Source organism: Symphodus melops (assembly GCF_947650265.1).
Source record: "Symphodus melops genome assembly, chromosome: 23".
NCBI classification, from domain to species: domain Eukaryota; kingdom Metazoa; phylum Chordata; class Actinopteri; order Labriformes; family Labridae; genus Symphodus; species Symphodus melops.
This window is the reverse complement of record NC_136713.1, coordinates 9,242,903-9,263,951: the sequence shown is the minus strand read 5'-3', so window position 1 is coordinate 9,263,951 and position 21,049 is coordinate 9,242,903. Positions and strand designations below refer to the sequence as shown.

The window sequence follows — 21,049 nt, the reverse complement described above, 5'->3', positions numbered from 1 at the left end:
ACTTCTTTTAGTCTTAACAATCTCCTCCTCTCTAAGTGTGCATGTCAAGGCTCAGCAGGCAGTGTGTGGGAGGACAGAGAGACCCCACACAGTAGCTGACTTCAACTCCCAGCTTTATGGATAGTGGATTAGGCATTCAAGTGCCTCATGGTAAACTAAACACCCACCAAGGCCTGAACAACTCAGAGACTGAGAGCTTTTGCAGAAGACATAAGAGGCAAAGAAATGTATATATCCATCTGTCTATCTGAAGTTGCAGATTCATTTATATGCCTTTTTTCTTTAAAGACTACAGCTAAACATTAACCAAACAACACCTGTTGATCCAATTAAAAACCTTAACCAAATAAGAATCTTTAGCTGTAGGTTAAGATTAATAAATGACATTGTACAGGTTTTAAGTCTTGCATCAAATATCAGGCTGCATGCCCAACAGTCAAACTGACATCTATGAAATGAGAGAATGATCATGTCGATTAAATATTTAAAGTAAAATCAAATACAGAGCATTTCAAAGAGTGTCCCAGAGTTTGAAATATCAACTACCACAGGACTGAACAGTCTTACTAACCACAGCATTTCTTCTTCAAAATATTTGATGGGTCATTTTTAATGTGTGGACACTTTTACCTTTTTACTTACAAATGACTTCTCCTGGAAGACGGCATGAGCAAATCTCTAAATGGCAAAAGAAAAAAAGTCTGAATATAATGCAGTTTTTTGATAAATGTGTTTGATCAGTTAGTAATAACTTTATAGTCTGATGTGTGTCATCCAGAATTTGGAAGGAAACAGCAAGAAGAAACATACAACAGTGAGCTTAAGTGCTGTTTTTAATGGTGTTTGATACCATGATTATTGGAACACAGAAAAACATTAATCCAGTAACTCCAATATGAATGTGATCCTCAATATCAACATGACTTGTCTTCACACACTCTACAATAAAGCATTCTCTATTCATATATGGAAACAGTGAAACAGATGGCCTGAATGTGATGCTGAGCTGCTGTGGCGTTAAACTACACAAACACACACGCACACAATAAATGAGCACAGGAAACGGGTTTGGGACCTGACTCGAGCGCATTTTTTATTGAATGTTTATAACTGTTAAAAACATGTATAAAATTGGTCCTGTTTCAGAAACAAGGCACGCATAGTCATGTCATTGTTCAGTGTTCATGTCATTGTTAGCATCATCATCATCATCAGCACGTTTCATCTCTTTATTCGTCTAATAGTAGTATCAAGCATTCCCTAATATAAAAACACGTTCCAATAGTTTTCTCTTTTTTTTTTTCTTCTCTTCACAGGAGGTTAAAATTTTATTCCGAGCAGCAAGACAATATTCATGCAAAGACGGGAGTGGAGGAGAAGACATGAGCTGACTTGGACTGACGGGCTGATGGGTCGTTTAATAGTAGGTCTCCCGTTCCACCCATCCTGGATGCACAATGAGAAAAAAAAACACAGGATTTAGAGGCCTCCTCTTGTGCAGTTTGAGATTTGATTTATTTATTTTTCATTTGAAATCATGCGAAGAGACAGAAGTATAACAGGGATTTAAAAAGAGAAGGAAAGGAGAAAAACAAGAGACGGAGAACGAGGCAGAAAAACAAACAGTGCAGAAGGAAAAGACAACACAAGCAAGGATTGTGGACTCACCTCCTGGGCTGCGTCTGAGGATCAGCTTACGGATTTCATCATAGATAAAGATGAGCAGGGAGTAAGGGAAGGCGCAGAACCACCAGTTGGCCCTGGAAAACACACAAGAAGAAATGAGAAACCCATCCTATGCTTTCAGGCTTTGCTGAGCTACATGAGCTGGGTAGAGTAACCATGGTTACAGAATCAACTAAATAAGTTTGAGGCTTTAAATCAAATCTCTAGGCAAAAAGCTAGATTATTGACTCCGTACAAACATGCTTTACTCACTTAAGAGGGTACATTCTGAGGGCGACATCCATGCCCGGGCAGTAAGAGAGGAAGGCAGCGAGGGCGGTCTCCTCAAACAGTCCAAAGATCAGGATCTTGTTCCTGAGACACACAAGGAAGAAGATTGAGAAAATGAGACTCAATGTAATGTAATTGAATGGCTGAAAAAAATACACCCAAAATGCCAAAAGAAAAAAACGAGTAATTAAAGTTGACGCTTGAATAACACAGCAGATAGTAGGATGTGGAAAATGAGGCATTACGTTCAGATCTCCGCAGTAGAGGAGAGTGTATTTTCTGATGAATTATCTACATCTTGGTCCTGTAATCAAACAAACACTGGGTTTCGGTGTGCTCACTTCATGCCCTGCTGGAAGACTGAGTTCCTCCTGGTCTTACAGATGATGAGATCGGCCCACTGCACGATGACGATGCTGGCGAAGAAGGCCGTGTGGCAGGTGAACTCCACGATCTTCCTCTGCTCGTACGTCTAAAGAGAAACAACAGCAACAGTGGATTTCTATCAGGATTGAATTACTGAATGAGAGGCTTTCTTTGCTGCGTGGTGCATGAATTGTCACTGACCCACTGTTGTCCATAGCTGTCCTCCAGATCATTGATGTGCTTATTATCCCAGGACACTCTGATGCCGAGCAGGGTGGAGGGCAAGAAGCCGTTTTCAGCCAAGATCACAAAGTAGGTGAAGAAACCTGCCAGCGCCTGGATCATACCTGCAGGAGGGACGACAGCACGCTTTCAATGAGTCAGCCTTCTTAACAGGACACTGCTGTACAGCTAACTACTTACTTTAAAAATTAATACATGATTAAATAAGATAACTGAGCCTTTGGTCTTTTGTGGAAATGTGAGTATTAATTGACTTAATAAATATAAAATGAGATTAGGTTGTCTTCTGGGGAACTGAATGCTTCTTGAAAGTTAAAAGACCATAAATTATTAGACCATAAATGTCAATTCACAACATTAGATTTTTGTCAAGTTGCAGATAGTGACCTTATAGAAGGACTGGAGTCCACAACAAATGTCCCTGTGGGGATACTAAAGATTATACATACAAAAAGCAAAGGCTCGCTTTTAAGTGACCTTTTCTGATTTAAAAGGAACAGATTGAGAAATTCATATTTGTAATGGAAGTCTGAACATCAAATACTCCCCTCTTCTTTGAGGAGAATGCCGTCTGCTCTTATAAGGCTGTTCAGGAAGTCCTGAAGGGTCAGGTTATTCCTGGCTTCATTACCGAAGAGGGAAAAATCCCGCTCTGACTTCACTCCAACAAACACACTGCTGCTCTCTATCACGATGAGCCTATTTCTGGTGCATGCCTCTCTTCTAGTTATCTTGGACCACCCAGATACAGAGCTGTCCCCCTTCACAAAGATCCAACAAAGGAGACCTGGATGGCCTTTTCTGTTCCTGGTTTGGCCATAGAAATAAGAGTCTGTGTTTACCGATCTGTCCGTAGGCTATACTGATGAGCCTCTCGTTCACCAGTTTGTCTGTTTTGGGGTTTCTGGGCTGTCTCTTCATGATGTCGCTCTCAGCTGCTTCGTAAGCCAGGGAGATAGCAGGGACCTGTTGGACGAACGCAGCGGTGGTCACAGAGTGCGCTAACACAATGATTTAAGGAGTTAATAAGAAAATAATACACTTTATTTACAGCTAAGACTTCCTGATGATGCTGAGAAACTTAAATGGAGGTATGAGGCATGGCACGAACAAAAGTCTAGGTACCAATTAGATGCCTTATAATTTTTTGTTTCAGCAGCAGGTACAACACAAGCAAGGAACTAGAAAGGAGGAAACAATGTCAGTAAGTGCAAACGAAGAGCTTTAAGTCAGATCACCATGTCAGTCCCCAGGTCGATACAGAGGATGGTGACGGTTCCCAGGGGCAACGGGATGTTGGCACAGATGAAGAGGAGGAAAGGTGTGATCTCAGGGATGTTACTGGTCAGAGTGTAGGCGATGGACTTCTTCAAGTTGTCAAAGATCAGACGGCCTATTGAAGAGAGAACACCCAGTTAGAACGATGCGTTTCCTCCTCTGTTGTTTCTAATTCTGCGGGTATCACTCGTACCTTCTTCCACTCCAGTAACGATGGAGGCAAAGTTGTCGTCCAGCAGGATCATGTCAGCGGCCTGTTTGGAGACGTCAGATCCAGCGATACCCATAGCAACACCGATGTCGGCCTTCTTCAGAGCCGGAGAGTCGTTCACGCCGTCACCTGTCACAGCCACAATGGCTCCCTGCAGAGAGAGGGAAGAGAGGACGTGTGAGTCTAATATGAATGTTTCTGTGCAGACAACAAAACAACATTTCTCAGAAAGTCAAGAGGAGGAACATTTTTCTCAGCAAAACAAACATTTGACTCCAGCCAAACGGAGAAGTCCGAGTGCGCGTGCATAAAGAGAGATTCAACAAACGTAACAGGTGTTTCCATTTTTTTTTTCTTTTTTTGAGAGAGAGTTAGGAGTCACCATTCACACTTTTGAGTGACATTTCAATTTTCTGAAGTGACAGTGAGAATAATATCCTTTTGTGTCTCATTTTTCCAGAAGGTTTCGGGGCAGTTCTGCTGTATTCAACAGAACGGAGGAATGTGACAGAAGGGAATAAGAGACAGCAGGGCGGAGCAGTCGAGTCTGCTTTTGAAGATAATCAGAGAAGTGCTGCGTGCTGACTGCAGATACTGGATTCACCAAAAAAAGGACAAAAGTGACTGTCGTAAACAAGAGTCACATTACTTTTAGCCTGTCTCATAGTTTATATATTTCCCTAAAACCAGCTAACAGAAGAACGCAGTGAAAAGGGAGGAGTCTGGAATACATTATTATAAGTCTACCTTTATGACACAACTACAGTCACAATTCCCCATCTATAACCAACATTTTATACCAAATCCAATTAAATGTGTATTACATTATAAATCAGGAATAGTTCAGGACTAGGCGATGAAACTGGAACTATTTAGCTGGTTGCACTTTATCAGGCGATAATTCATTCAAACATTCACATCAATAAATAAAACCACTGTTCTTTTCAGGGTGTCTTCTGCCGACTGATGCACTCGTGAATATTCCTGGATGATTGAGGTCACAGCATGACAGATGCTACGCTGGATTTTTTCTGCCAACTCAGTCATCAGAGCAGAGCAATAATCAGAAATAATAATCAGAAATAAAAACTAGGGGACAAAAATATCAAATATTCAAAGATGTATTTACATAATAAGGGCACATGCTGCGTTTGCCAAACTGTACGATAGCACAGCAGTTCAACTCTTCTCTTCGACACACGCACAAACACCTCCTCGTTTGTTTTCTTCCCACCTGTCTCTGGCAGCCCTCCACGATGATCAGTTTCTGCTGCGGAGAGGTTCTGGCGAAGACGATCTCAGTGTGGTACTTCAGGATGTCATCAAGCTGCTCGGAGGAGAGATCCTTCAGGTCTCCGCCGTGGACTACACAGGCCTTGGCATCTCTAGAAGAGATACAAAGATGCAAAGGGTGTTTATTTCCAGCAGCAGATGAATTAAACAGAGAGTAGGAATAAGCAGTACCGGGGGTTGACTTCGTTGATTGGGATGTTCAGACGGGCAGCGATGTCCTCAACAGTCTCGTTGCCTTCAGAGATGATGCCCACACCCTTAGCAATGGCCTTAGCTGTGATTGGATGATCGCCAGTGACCATGATGACCTAGGAGAAAGCAAAAATGAAAACACTGAAACACTATTCACATTTTAACATAACTCCAGTGAGTTGGCCGGAGGAGGCTTAAGTTTCGATTTCTATACTGGCTTTACCTTGATTCCAGCGCTCCTGCATTTGCCGACAGCATCGGGCACAGCAGCACGAGGAGGGTCAATCATGGACATGAGGCCGATGAAGCAGAGGTTCTCAGTGGGGAAGTTCACCTCGTCAGTGTCGAAAGCAAAGCCCTCTGGGAACTGGTCATCAGGCAGGTTGAAGTGGCAGAAACCTGCATGGAACCAAAAGCCAAAAAGCATCTGAGGATGAGAGGAGTAACCTGGGATGGTATTTATATTGTCTCATCTCATTCCCATTTGCCCTTCATCCTCACCCAGCACTCTCTCTCCCAGTCCTCCCAGTTCCAGGTAGGCGTTCTGGAAAGCGTCCTTCATCTCGTCGTCCAGGGGCTGCTCTTTGCCCTGCAGCATGATGGCGGAGCAGCGGTCCAAAATCCTCTCTGGGGCTCCTTTCATGACCAGCAGGTGCTTGGTCTCGGCATCAGGTGAGCTGTTTTTATGAATGGAAAGCTACAGACACACAAATAAAACAGTCATTGACAGAATTCTTGTTGAAATGGCTCTTTTGTTGTTTGTACCCTGACAGGTATGAGAAGGGCCTTAAAAGCCTTCCATTATTATTATCCAGAAATGAAAATCTATCATAACATCGGACAACAGCAGATTTACAAGTGAAAAGATGTTACGCTGCACCAGCTTCTCTTTGCATACCTGGTACTTATTAGTAGAGTTGAATGGGATCTCGGATGTTTTGGGGTATTTCCCCCGCATTTCCTGGACTGATCCGCAACAGAGCTCGATACATTTCAGCAGAGCCGACTCAGAGGCGTCACCAGCAACATCTCTCTGGAGGACAAAGAAAACTTGAATCAGAATAATAAATACCCTCACTGGACGATTAAATGGTCCTGCACTCTTTTTGTGTCAAACTGGAATGTGAAAATACACCATGCAAGAAATATTCCTTTGGGGAAGGAGCCTTGTAAGAAAAATGCTTATTTCCTGCGATGATAATTATCGGCTTTGATGAAAACCCAACGTCTTGTTTACTCTCCCTCTAGCGCTTATAACAGTGGGCAGAGAGAAAAATAATGAGCAGTGAAGGGAGAGTGATTGATAATTAGAGCCAGATCGACATTTACAAGTGATTAACACATGCAGATACAGTACATGCGCACACACACACACGCACACACGCACACACGCACACACACACACACGCGCACACGCGCACACGCGCACACGCGCACACACGCACACACGCACACACGCACACACACACACACACACACACACACACACACACACACACACACACACACACACACACACACTAATTAACAGGCCATTAAAACAAGAGCTTGAGCTCCAAGTGAAGTCTCAGTGCCGGGAGACCTACTTTACTCCTGGGTGTGTGTGTCTGTGTGTGTGTGTGTGTGTGTGTGTGTGTGTGTGTGTGTGTAGGTACTACAGGGAACGTGATACAACAACTGCAAAACAAGTCTGATGGTGGCACAGGTCTGTTTCTTTGAAAGGATTAAATGTCTGATAATTCCATATAAGCCTCGAAAAAAGACAACGATACGCGTGAACAGTTGTTGACATTACCAGTAATATGAGGCCAATATCAAAAAACAGAAGAAAAGAGAAGAACAGTGATTTTATTGTCTGTTGTTCAGTGCCTGAAAAAAAGGAACATTTGAAAATGAGTCAGCAGTCCACAAGTTTTAAACACTGCCCACATAATGAACACTCAAACTAAAAGCACGGATCAACAGAAAAAAGGCTTTCTTGTTGCTGAATGAAGGTCCAGAGATCATGTACAATCCAGAGCTAATTATCTACCAAGTCACAGTCTTTATTATTTATTCAATCAACAGAGAAAGTGTGGATGAGGGCGACATCGTACCTTCAGGATGGGAAGATTACTCTGCTCAGCCAGGAAGACGGCGCGGTTACAGAGTCCAGCGATCCTGGCGAGGGAGGCCCAAGTGGCCGAGCTCCTGTCGAAGGAGGTCCCGCTCTGGTTCTCGGTGGTGTCGGCCTCGTGGATCTGGTTGTCGAACCACATGTGGGCCACGGTCATCCTGTTCTGGGTCAGGGTGCCGGTCTTGTCGGAGCAGATGGTGGAGGTGGAGCCCAGGGTCTCCACGGCTTCCAAGTTCTTCACCAGGCAGTTCTTCTTGGCCATGCGCTTCGCGGTCAGCGTCAGACACACCTAGAGAGGGATATTTTTGGGACAATTAGTCAATAAGTTGTTTTTTAGGGGCTTAAATTGACCTGAGAAAAACAGTAAAACAGGACTCACAGTGACAGTAGCCAGGAGACCTTCAGGCACGTTGGCGACGATGATACCGATGAGGAAGATGACGGCTTCCAGCCAGGTGTACCCGAGGATGAGAGAGAGGATGAAGAAGGAAACGCCCAGGAAGACGGCCACACCAGTGATGATGTGGATGAAATGCTCGATCTCAATAGAGATGGGGGTGCGTCCCACTTCCAGTCCAGAGGCCAGAGTGGCGATGCGACCCATGACGGTGCGATCTCCGGTGCTGATCACGACACCACGAGCGGTTCCTGCAGCCATGATAAAGAGGAACCTAAGTATGTATGGAACTCAAAAAATATACATAACATTGAAAAAGCCTAACTCTAGCCAATCAAATCAATGTCTGGTTTTGGGCAATCTATCAAAAAAAGTCCCTCTCTCTCTCTCTCTCTCTGTATCATCCGCCTTTCATCGTACCTTCCACACAGTTGGTGGAGAAGAAAGCCACGTTCCTGGTCTCCAGTGGGTTCTCATTGGAGAAGTCAGGAGTACGAGTCTGGGGCTCAGATTCTCCAGTGAGAGAGGAGTTGTCCACCTGAGAAACAAACCAAAAAAAACATGACACACATAACGTGGCAGCATCAGCAGAAAAGAGAAAAGCAAGAAGAATCGAGATGAAGAAAACACTTTGTTTCTGGCAGATTTGGGTTGAACAGCACTCATTGGGTCCCTGACTATAAGACAGCTTAATGATGCAGAGATAGGCGACTTGGTGTAGAAGAGAAAGAGGCATTTCTGGGTCGAGTGTCTCGGGTGAATGATCTCAAAATGCATCACAAGCTTTGTTTTGGTCCTAATGCTTTTGAAATAAAACTAGTACCTTGTTTGACATGATACATGTTTATAGTCTGAGAAATCCACTCACTTACTGCTTACATTGAGCAGCATCAACAAGCTCAATGCATTAAAAAATAAGGATGCGGTCCAGCTGTCGACTGAAGCACACTTTTTTTTAAAACAAGTCCCCAACAGGAGAGAAAAGAAGTCCCCTCAACGTCGCCCACCTTGCAGCCGTGAGCCGAGATGATTCGCAGGTCAGCTGGGATCCGGTCTCCTCCTTTCACCTCCACCAAATCTCCCACCACGACCTCCTCAGCGTTGAGTTGCTTCTTCTCGCCGTCTCGGACCACCAGGGCTTGCTACGAGAGGAGACACGACGGACACGGGGGACAGGGTGAGACCGAGGTGTTTGTGTTTGTTGGTTTAAGCTGCCTCCAGGGCTGCAAGCGAATCTCATCTTCAGCCGTCATAATGTAAACGACTTTCATTATCAAACAGGGACAATGAGACTGAACTATCAGGGGGACGCTTTTTGTTTTGTGCTGCTAAATCGTCCAGACCTTGAAGTTACATTAAAGTACATGGTGACACGGTCATTTCGGGAAACATCTACGAGGAGACATGTATTGAATCAGGTGAGGGTTGGGAGTCCTACCTGTGGGACCAGGTTCTTGAAGGAGTCCATGATCTTGGAGCTCTTGGCCTCTTGGTAGTAAGAGAAGCAACCAGTGATGATGACGACAGCAGAAAGCACAACACCCAGGTACAGCTGTGGACATAAATGACTTACATTTTATTTATTGACCTTTACATTTACATTCTGCTCTGTTTGAAGTTTAAGGGTTCAGATATAAATGCATCCAGGGAGATATGAAAAGAAGCAGCTGTTTGTTAAGTATTTTAATTATGCGTTTATTTTTCTTGCACAATTTCTTTTCTCGCTTCTCAATTACGTCAACTTCCTGGTCCCCCCCCCCCCCGTGCTACAGCGACACCAGCTTCCTGGGAAGGTGTCTCTGCAGCGTACCATTGGAAATGGACTGGCCAATCTGCTCCTGAGACTGGCACATCTTTTTACAAGAACGTCAACAAAACAGCCGATAATACCGTTGTTAAAAAAATCATAGGAAATAAAAATCTTGAGGTGTCAGGTTTTTCGAAGAAGAGAAGATGTGACGTGGATATTTCAAGCAGCTTTTCTTACATTGTCATTGGCAGGCTCATCCTCCATTGCAGCCTGGATACCATAGGCCAGGAAACAGAGGATGGCACCGGTCCACAGAAGCATGGAGAAACCACCGAACATCTAGAAGATGAAGACGTTGTTTTTTTTACAACTAGACTTTGAAATGAACACGAGAAGACAACACAGAACAGAGGGAAGTGGCAGAAGCTAGCTTGTGACTGAGCTGATGATACCTGTTTGCAGAATTTGACCCACTCTGGGGTGGTGGGAGGAGGAGTGAGGGCGTTTGGTCCATCTCTTGCCAAAATCTCAGCAGCCTTTGCACTAGTCAAACCCTGCACATAGAAACAAAATTAACACCAGGTTATGGAGTGACTAAAAGCTGACACTTATTCAATCTTATCTTAACAACCACATTTTAATGCGTCATTGTTGTTTTCCAGTCTGACAGGTAAACACAATCTCACAGGCACTATTTAAGTCTCAGGGGAACTGGAGGTTGTACGAGTTGCTTAGGAACGCAGCATCAACAGAAAAACAAGACGATTTCCCTCATCAGCACGTAGGATGAAAACCAGAGTGGAGAGATAAATGAAGGGAGAGGAGAGAAATAGGATCGTATGAAATCTGGGCACAGGAGCTTCTGCAGATGATTAATTATTCACAGCAGCAGCAGCTGCACACACACACTGATTACCTATTCTCCTTGATCTTCCTCATCTGACCAGGAGCTCATTAGCATTAAGAGAGAGAGAGCGCTGCTAATGAGAGGATATTAAGTAAGGTATAGCTACCGCCAGACGGCTAAGCAGCGTCCAAAGGTCAGAAATTCCACCTGCTGGCATTTTGAGAGCTCAAAATGTCATCACATGTGAACTGTAATGGTTAGATCTCCTTGTCAGCACCATTTCTTCCTATTCTTTCCATCTTCTCTTTCCCTTGTCATTTGTCTTTTTTTACTTGGTGTGTGACACGGTTTGTCTTTTCGATCTCAATAAGGTACTTCCTGCTTGAATAAAGGATAAGAAATCCATGTATCTTATTTATATTTTATTCACAATCCATAAAAACAGATTCTTCAGACAAACATAAACAATCAGTGCCTGTTTTTTTTTTACACAAACGTTTTCATAAAGACTACAACAAAAGACAATACTCAGAACGAGTGACATTACATTATCACGTCCAACCTACACTGTCCCTGTGTCTGCAGTCTTTATGCTAAGCTAAGCTAATAAAGGCTTCACTTAAAGACAGTAACATACTTCTGGATGGAAACAGAGTGGTAAGATTTTCTCATCTCACTCTGAGAAGAGAAGATGATTAAAAAAAAAAAAGTGGGTTTCACAAGAATTTTTAGATTTACAGTTTTTTACAGTGTTCGTCATGAACAGGGAGAAACAGAGATTTTTTGTGTGTTTCAAATCTTTTTAAATGAAGCCATGAAACAATCCTGGGATCAAGAACCGCTTTCTCGACGAGGAGTGTTTAAATGAATCCTGAGTGAGCTACAGCTGATCATATCAATGAGACTGATATGATGTTGGAAGACATCCTCTCCTTTAAACAAACTCAGTTGGATTCATTAAAGCCTCATAAATCATTCAGCAGCTGAAGACAGGATAGAAGTTCATGGAGAACAGCAGGCGGTAAGCGGCTGCTAATTTAACATGAAAGTGATAGACAAACTAAAAAAAAAATAATCGGTGTTTTTAAAGTTAGATTATGTTGACAGAGTTCAGAGGGGAGAAATGTAGCTGCCAAAATAACACCTCAGTGTGACACATTTGTGGAAAAAGACACAGAAACAGGACGTCACTCACATTGTTGAGGTCTGTTCCATATTTGCGATTGAGCTCGTCGAGGGTCAGCTTGTGATCATCCTGCAAACACACCACAAGAAACAGACTTCAGTTTACAGTGTTTACGCATGTGTATCTACTGTGTGTGTGTGTGTGTGTGTGTGTGTGTGTGTGTTCAGTATGTCAAAGAGCCACTGACATTTTCGGCATAGTGTGTGCTGACCTTTCATTTTCGAGTGAGTACCGAACACTGAGAGGAGCTCTAACAATGACAGGAGGGACGTTTGTTGTTCAGGGGAAAGGATGAATAAATGGATGAGGTTGACAAGGAGGAAGACAGAAAAAAAAAAGGAGGAGGAGGAGGAAGAAGAAGAAACGACTCATGAAACGAGAAAAGGGACAATGTAGGAGGAAGAGCATATGGAATATGGTAATATGAGAAGCAACAAATTGAGATAAGAGCGCGGCTTGAAATGAGGACACGAGAGTGAAAGCAAAGGCAAACGTGAGGGAGCTAGAGAGAGAAAAAACAAAGAACATGTGGGCACAGACAGAAAGAGAAGACTTTAGATGTATCTGCAATATTTTAGAAGCCTGATTTATGACATTACATATTACAGTGTCCTCAAATTAAATGTAGATTTAGGTATGCAGATATCAAACCACACCTCATCTTAAAGCTTTCATAGCTGAAGCTTAAAAGGCCTTTTACCTTCGTGTTTCAGACACTTTAACTGATTCTGTTTGGTTGTATCTGGGTTTCAAGAAGCATGAAGGAAGTACATGCAGTAGATAAGGATGACAGGACGGTCAGATGTTGGGACAATAAAGAAGAAAAAAAGGCCTGAAGCCATCGTGGATGGAAGCGAATCAAAGACACTCACCATATCCACTTCCTTCTTCAGCTCATCCATATCCTTGTCCTTCTTCTTCCCCTTCGCCTTCTTCTTGCCGCCCTGCTCCGAGGTCGCAGCCAGCTCATACTGCTCGCGTCCTTCCTGCAAATAACAAAAAAAAAAACAAAGTCAGAAAGCAATTCGAGTCAGGTAGTTTGAAGTGGCTTGTTGATGTTTTCAGCACCACTGTATTCAGCAGAAAGAGAGCGTAACCTGCAGCCTCAGTTAAGACAGACGATTGGCTGATTACAGCTTTGGACACTAACCATGGATACTTGAAACACTTGTTAAGACTCAAACAGCTTTATTGGAGCGCATGCATAAATAACACGCTCACTACTGCTGAGGGGTGTCTGATGTGACATGAACACGCCCAATGACTCAAAACGCCAGCAGCTATCCTGTCATACATCAGCACGGTAAGACGCCATGTGGGTCGAGGCCCAACGACATGAAAGAGTACACACACACACACAAACAGGAAACAGTGTGGACTAAATTGGGGAGACAAAGTGCCAAAAACTTGAAGGGGAAGTTGATGAGAACACGGAGTCACCTGGTTCCTGGTCACGTGCTGTTGGGGTGAGAGATCACGAGGCGTGTTGCTTTATGGACACCAGTGCCATCTGCCACTGCACAAACAAACTCCACGGGGATCGACTTTTGTGGATATGCAAACTTTTGGAAAGCTTTCTGTCTCGTGAGAAGCTTTTTATAAAGCGTTGCGTTTGTTCGAGTCTCACTTCGGCAGCTGACAAGTTTCATGAAACGGGACCGCAACCAAAAGATGAGCTGTGTTTTCTATACATCTATGAATTAGAAGTTTCTGCCTCATGATCTTGATGTTAGATTAACGTCAGAATGGTGCAGAAAATGGTGTCAGACACTGACGCTCGCTGTTCAGGGATTGATCAGAAGAATATTTTAACCCATGAAGAAGTTAACAATCACTTATAAAAAGGGGGGAGGGACAGGTGTTGTGTTGTTTTTGGTCAGTTGCTTGATAAGGTGTTTTCCTCCCTTGCACGGTGACGGTGAGAAATCTTTGGCGTGAAAACAATATTCGCTTGTTTCAAACGCCCACGTCTGCAGTAAAGCGCGCCACAGCCTGAGTGAGAAAACGACAACAAACACTCTGTTCATTCACCAGCACGTCCCCTCAACATAACCTCGCCGGCTAACTACGTGTTTACGCCGAAGCACAGAGGACTCATTTACTGGTAATCATACTCGGGGACAGCTTGTTGATTTTAACTCAAAGTCTCTCCTGCTGTAGGCTGAAGACAGCTCATTCAAACGGATCCTATTTTGGTCTCAAGCATCCCTGCAACAACTGTTCCATCAAATATCCTCAAATGTGTTTTTCCTCTCAACTCCCAGAATCACTCCATCAGCTCTCCAGCTCCAACTCAGAGTGACAGTCAGCCTCTTTCTCTCCTCCTCCTCCTCTGCAGACAGACATTATCAGCCGCTGCCTGAGCTGACAACAAAGCAACAAAGGCCCGAGCAAAGATTGTGTCCTCCAGACGGCTGTAAGCCACAGGGTGGAAGAGACGGAGTGACAGAGAGAAGGTGAGATACAGAGAGAAAGAGGAGCAGGCAAAGGGAAGAAGAAGCCAGACATTAAATTCTGCACTAAATCATTTCACACGGCAGAGAGAAAAGTGTGCATTAGCACTTATCTGGCACACATTTGCTTCAGCAGTCTTTGTGCAGTTACAAACAGCCATCCTGACAAGTGTTCAGCCACAGGTTACATCAGAAACACCTGCATACACACACGCTCCACCCTAACTTTATTATCCTGCACCAACAGATGGCAAGTGGAGATGCTTTCAGCTTCGTTTTCACAAGGATACAAACATCCTTCGTCCCGGATGTCCAGAGAGAAGCCATGCCTCCTCCAGAGTGAATCGCAGGAATCGTCAGTCAGGAAAAGAATGGAGTCGAAGACACGATAAACGGCTGCAGAGTAGTTTTAAACTACACCGCTGTGTGTGTCACTCAACAGGTGAAATGAGTGCGAGCTCACCTGGAGGAGGGAGTGAAAGTTCAGCCCGTGTGAGCGTTTCAGGTGCGGTGAGAGGAGATCACAACAGCAGAAGCTGAAATCGATTAGCAGTTAAAGCTCATCTATAATTCAGCAGTGAACAAGGATCAGAGGTGTTAGCATGTGAGCAGGGAGGGAGAGATGGAGGCTGACTACTAATGAGCCATTAGTCTGCATACAAGTCACTGTTGTGCAGCAGCCATTTTGGAAAAAAAAAAAAAAAAGATCAGAAGAAAGCCAAATATGGACTTCCTGCACACGATCCCAGTCATGGAAATATGCTGAGGAATATTGTGTTTCTTCTGCATGAGCCTTTTCACGTTTCCCAGGCAGAGTGTGTGATCTCAGCACATGTTGTTATTGTTGCTGGAGTCCCCCGGCCGGCTAAGCTGGGAAAACACTGAGTCTGGCCCCGAATCGCTGCGGCCACATCTTAGCCTTTAGATCCCTGATGGGCCCACGGGGGCCATCTGGCTTCAGGCGGAACAACAGTGGTTCAAATCCCAAAACTGGAATGCAGACTTCTTCTTTCCAACAGACATGAACGACGGATTCATGGAAGCAGGGAGATGTTGGAGTCGGGTCCGGGATGCGGAACTATCAGATGTTTCAGGTCAAGGACCTGTCATCTCTGCTCAAAGACTGCTGTCACGTTGAACAGGTGCGATGCAACTCTTCAGATCTGAACTTTCTATCTCTGTGTCTGAAATACAAACGGTACTTTCCATAACTTCCAAAAGACCACTTTAACACCACCACATGACCAATTATTTACCTGACCACAAGCTGACCTCTGACCTCATCTACAGCGTCCTGACTTTGGTGCAAATAAAGACCAAGCTCCAACTCCAGACGGGCTTTTTCTCATCCTCTGGTTGCCCTTCACTTACTTAGACTCATCTGTCATTCATCAAGTGTGATGAATGTAAAAAAAAAAACAAAGATAAGAAAGAAAAAGCTGCATTTGTACATCAAAATCTATCAAAAGTTGACGAGAAACTGTTTGGACAGGCTGGTTTTTTTAAATTTATAACGGGGATTTCCGGGTGTTCACACCAAAAGCCTCTTTTCTTCCCTTTTCTTTTTGGTTTGCTGTGTCTGGTACCGGCCTTGTACTCGCTCTCGTCTTTCATTCAGAGCCCACGAAACCACTCCAGATCAAACACCCGAGTCTGAACTGTTGAGAGCACGCTGGCTGCTCCATGGCAGAACCATATCAAACTGAGCACTTTATAATATGTCGATATGGAAGTCCAGGGTTGTAATCTGGCTTAAACAAACGGGTGAGCATTCACACGTACACAAACAGGCCTACTGGACACTGAACAATGACTCTTTGTCTAACCTCCATAAAATAGACATCAAAAACACAAACAAAGGCTCAGAAATCTTTTCATGTGACTGTTAGGACCGCGGGTGTGTGGGCTGCACTGTTTTTTAAACCGAAAATGTTCAATGAAGGAGCCTCTGTCTCTCTGCAGCCCGTTATGAGCCTGTAATCTCCGCCTGAGAGAACATCGTCCTACAGGCTCGCACAAACAACAGAGGAGAGCGCTCGGTCAGGCGCTCGCAGATTTCAGAGCGCACACTGCTTTTACAGGCGAACTGGAGTTCTGACTAACAGCTCTTCCTGGTGCCAGATACACAAGCTGCTCATTCAACTGTGCACACACACACAAGCGCGCTGCCTCGTTGCTAGCAGCGACGGATGCCACCCCTCTGGAGATATGTGAATGGACAGAGTCAAGTGATGTAGCCCCGCCCCCTTCTATCTGGCCCCTCCTCCTGCACATGTACCCTCTCTGCCTCCTCATTCCTCTTTTCTCTGTTTTAACCAATGAAAAGAGAGCGTGTTGGTTGACATGGGGGGGGGGGGGGTCGTGCTTAACACTCCCTTCACGTCCAGAGCAACTTTAAGCTTCTTTCCAAGCAGCACAAAAGTGAATGAATGAATCAGAGGCTGTGAACTCTCTGCTGCCGCCAAGGAAATTTATGGGGACAGAAGCTGTTTTCACACAATCCTCCTGAACATTTGAGGACGTTTCAGGACAGCGTGCCCCCGACAAAGAGTCTGAAAGAAAGTCCATGCAAGCAGAAAAGAGTTAGAGACTTCTTCATTACGTGCACCAAGACAAATGAAAATTTTACTGCTGCATCAACCCTCCTGTGTTCAATGAACAGCAATGTTTTCATGCCTCCGCTGCTGCTATAACAGTTAGCATTCCTCAGATTTCAAGGCAAACACAATTGTTTTTCAACCAGCTCATGCTTCATTTAGAAGCAGCAGTCTTGAAGAGAAATTGTTCCTGATGTGGGAGAAGCTGAATGAAAAAGTAAATCAATGGCTCGCTTCTTTCCCCACTTTCAGGACCAAGCCCCGCCTCCCGGACATTTATAGGCCAAGACTCCATAGCTACAAGTTGCATCATTTCCTCAGGAGTGCTAGGACATAAAATGTGCAACACACACACACACACACACACACACACACACACACACACACACACACACACACACACACACACACACACACACACACACACACACACACACACACACACACACACACACACACACACACACACACACACACACACACACACACACACACACACACACACACACACACACACACACACACACACACTATGTAGGGATTCAGGCAGAGGTGCTTAAGGCCTGGATTATGACATGGCATTCCCGTGTCATGGAAAATGTCACATTTTTCCACTTCCTGGTGAAACAGTGAGCTCCTCAGATCGCTCTTTTTAATGCTGAGCAACAGGCTCGCAGAGAAAGTTCAAAGAGCTTCCACAGAAAACAAATCGCACGGCCAGAAGCTGCAAAACCAAACAGAGAGAGAGAGAGAGAGAGAGAGAGAGAGAGAGAGAGAGAGAGAGAGAGAGGTGGCGTCATGTGAGAAAGCCAAAGAAGAGAGGGATGGAGAGAGAAAGAGACAGCAAGGAGATAAAAGGTGCAAACAGCGTGGCAGAGAGGAACAACAGGGGGGGGGGGAGTGAGGGATGGAGAGATTGTGAAAAAGGAGAGCGAGACGGAGGGAGAGAGAGGGGCTGTGTTCTGTCACAGACAAGAGGTGGCGTGTGACAAAAGCCCCCGCTTAATACACAATGACTGCCGAGCGGAAAGAATGTTAAATCCTCAGAGAGAGAGAGAGAGAGAGAGAGAGAGAGAGAGAGAGAGAGAGAGAGAGAGAGAGAGAGAGAGAGAGAGAGAGAGAGAGAGAGAGAGAGAGAAGGTAGAAAGAGAGAAGAAGAAGGAAACGGAGTGTAAAGAATGGATGTGAAGGCAGGATCGGGGGCCCCTTTTGGCTGCGACTAAACGTGGCCCCCGGGCTGATGTTCCTGGGTCAGGTCACAGCGGGGAGAACAGTGAGACGGAGTTCCACATGTTGCCTTCTCTTGTAATCAAAGACATCGTTCCTGTGATTACTGCTCCTTTAACCACACGCCCTACTTTCCAGAGAGCGGGTGAGGAACATAAACAGAAAGCTCGACAGGTTGCACGCCATATGCTCCAATTAAATGAGACTGAGATAATGTGCATAGAGAGCTGGTGGAGGGGAAATGATAAAACACAGATATGTGCGACCACACCGAGCTGAATGTGACTTCTGTTTTATTGGAATGATGTGAAGTTGCACAAATGTCCCTTTTCTGAACAGTGTTGTTTTTTTGCTGTCAAGTCTGAAATTCAAAGAAAACACGCAGCGGTATCAGGATCAAATGTTGAGTAGGATTCCCTCCATCGGTCTCCTGCGACTTCGACACCTGCCTGCTCTGCGTCGCTGCCGTGTTTGCCAGCGAGCGCAGAGAACACACCTAACTTCATCACGACCGTCTGAAGAGTAAAGACCCAATTCTGGATGTTCACATCATATCTGAGAGCCAAGTTGGGAGGCAATGCGGCAACTGGTGCCCCCCCCCCCCATATTTCCCCCTCCACCTCCTCCTCCTCTTAGCTCACTTTCTTTTCCCCGCTGATTGCACTGTGATGCCGAGGTGATGAGCAAACCTGGTAGAGCAGAAAAAAGGGCAGCAGACGGGTAATCTCCTTTTAGAAGGGTGAAGCTTGGAGAAAACACCATCTCTCTCTCGTACCTGCGCTCAATCTCATGATTCTTCTCCATTACAGCAAAACATCCCCCCCCCCCCCCTCGGTGTCTTTCTCTCCTTTTCCTCCCACCAGGGAAGCTCTGGAGTCGCGCTCATTCCTTCCAAGTCTAGCTATTTGTCTTTGCCAAAGCTGAATGTGTTGAGAAAAAAAAAGGAAGAGAAGAGCGGAGAGAAGGGGTGGAGAAGGAAAGGAGGGGGGGGGCACAGTGGGGAGGTGGACGGAGGTTGGATGGGGGCAGGGCATGGCTTTCATCACATATGGAAGGAAGAGGAGGACAAAAAAAAACTAAACACAGCAGCCAAGAGAGAGAGAGAGAGAGAGAGAGAGAAACGATTTTCAGAATCGTACACTACTGAATGAGACTCTGCTTCACATCTCCCGCCACAGATCTCCCCCTCTCTCTCTTCCTCTGTATATCGATCTTTCTCTCCCTCCGTCCACCTCTCCATCACTTGCAGGCTGCATCTATAATGAGCGTTTGTACTGCGCAGCATGGAAGGGTGTGGCGACGGCTGATATTTTGTAGTCCAGTGGGTTTCAAGTTTTGGGGAAATAACGGCTGTGCTGTGGCTTAAAATGAGGAGCTAAACAACAAACTGGGTCTTGACACACACCGCCTGTCAAAATGTCAGTGAAAATAACAACCTGTATACATCTTTCATTAAAAAACACACGGAAGACACACATTTGAAATTCTGAATATTCACCAAGCTACAACCAGCTGATGACAACTCAGCACACAGAAGGATCAAATTCGGATTAAATAGTTACAGGTGATCATTTTCAATCTATGAATCTTTAAAGCCATAAAACGGGGAGAAACATTTACAAGCAAATGTGATGATTTTTGAAAATAAATAAATAAATCCGTGCAGAGCAGAGAAAACAGAGCTGAACGCTTGAATCTCACATTACAACGTTTGGAAACAACTTACAGAACTATTTCAAAGCGAGTTGATCAGTTCTGGTGGAGAAACCAACAATCCGTCATGGAAAGAGAACTGCTACATGATAAAAATGTCATGTTTTGTGAGATGGCCTCATACACATGATTTAAGAGCTGCTGATCACAAAACTATGTGTGTGCATGCTTTTCTCACTGCTCGCCTGCAAAACACCACTGCAATGCAACTCGCTCCTTGAAATGAGCACACTGAAAGAGAAATGATCCAGAGCGGGGGATGTAGATTTGACTTTCGAGTTAAGGTTTAATAGTCACAAAGCTCTAAAATCTCTCAGCCATCAAAGGATAACACGGGCTGCACCAACCTCTCCCTCCCACTGTCACACCATGTCTGTGACTGCTGTCCTCTCAAGTGCCACATTTAAAAGAAAAAAAACGGCAACATATCAGGAAATGGACTTGTCAAATGTTTCTTCTTTTCAGAGCGCTACAGTCATTTTGGATCGACTTGAAATACCACACAGAGCAGGAGTAAATGTGTCTCCATTTTTCGGCTCAAATTGGAGTGAAATAAAACCCCACAGCTGCAACATCTCAGTTAATACCGTTAGAAGCCCTGCACAACTTCTGACAGTCCCGTTATGTAAGCGGACACCGAGTCGCTAAAAGCATCTTTGTCAGTCTTTGGAAACTTATTTCTGACTCTTTTAAACTCAAAAGTGGGTCTTGTGGTTTGTTTGTTTTGTTTTTTGGGGGGGTGGGGGGCAGGCTGCAAACACGGAAGTCCTCGCAGTAGTTGGAGAGAGAAAAAGCCAGGCTTGTAGCTTATCTTAACACATGTGATACTCCACCTCCACGCCCGTGACATCCACATTGTTCCAGTAAACCACTTGTTTGAATGGTCAACTTTTTAGTCGTTTTTCTTTCGATTCAAACACGACCAGCTTCAGAAAAGAGAAACAAAGAGAAAATGTTTTACTTACTCCTCGTCCCATGGTTCCGTAGATGTGGACTCTTCCCAGTTGAAGTAGAAATAGACGAACAAAAAATCCACCTTAAAAATTATTTACGATAAAAAAAATATTTAAGGAAAATAAAACTCCAGGATGTGGCTGCTATATTTTTTTGTTATTTTTTATTATTATTTTTTTTTTTCAACTTTTTTTTTCTCCTCCACAGCACGTGTTACTCCTTCAGGGCGCACATCCGAGCTCGCGAGCCGCCGCGGCAGACCCTCCAATA

General features: G+C 44.5%; 1 protein-coding gene across 1 annotated transcript; it reads right to left on the bottom strand.

Moving 5' to 3' along the window:
• Nucleotides 1-815: 815 nt before the first annotated feature.
• On the bottom strand, nucleotides 816-21,042 carry LOC306818408 (sodium/potassium-transporting ATPase subunit alpha-1). Its single transcript, XM_079335974.1, has 23 exons — nucleotides 20,791-21,042; nucleotides 12,708-12,821; nucleotides 11,845-11,904; nucleotides 10,255-10,356; nucleotides 10,040-10,141; nucleotides 9,491-9,604; nucleotides 9,060-9,194; nucleotides 8,473-8,590; nucleotides 8,035-8,303; nucleotides 7,636-7,944; nucleotides 6,438-6,572; nucleotides 6,041-6,236; nucleotides 5,763-5,938; nucleotides 5,519-5,655; nucleotides 5,289-5,439; nucleotides 4,037-4,205; nucleotides 3,804-3,958; nucleotides 3,408-3,531; nucleotides 2,524-2,669; nucleotides 2,298-2,428; nucleotides 1,939-2,040; nucleotides 1,669-1,760; nucleotides 816-1,446 (listed from the first exon to the last, which is right to left on the bottom strand). Exons 1-23 carry the CDS (start codon nucleotides 20,800-20,802, stop codon nucleotides 1,418-1,420), a joined length of 3,078 nt encoding a protein of 1,025 aa, XP_079192100.1. The 5' UTR covers nucleotides 20,803-21,042; the 3' UTR covers nucleotides 816-1,417.
• Nucleotides 21,043-21,049: the final 7 nt, after the last annotated feature.

Bases quoted from the DNA above. Each gene is read 5' to 3' on its own strand.
- LOC306818408 (XM_079335974.1), bottom strand. The intron at 3,959-4,036 runs GTACGAGTGATA...TCTCTTCAATAG, and splicing joins CGTTACTGGAGTGGAAGAAG to GCCGTCTGATCTTTGACAAC. The intron at 1,761-1,938 runs GTGAGTAAAGCA...TGTGTTTTCCAG, and splicing joins CTCAGAATGTACCCTCTTAA to GGCCAACTGGTGGTTCTGCG.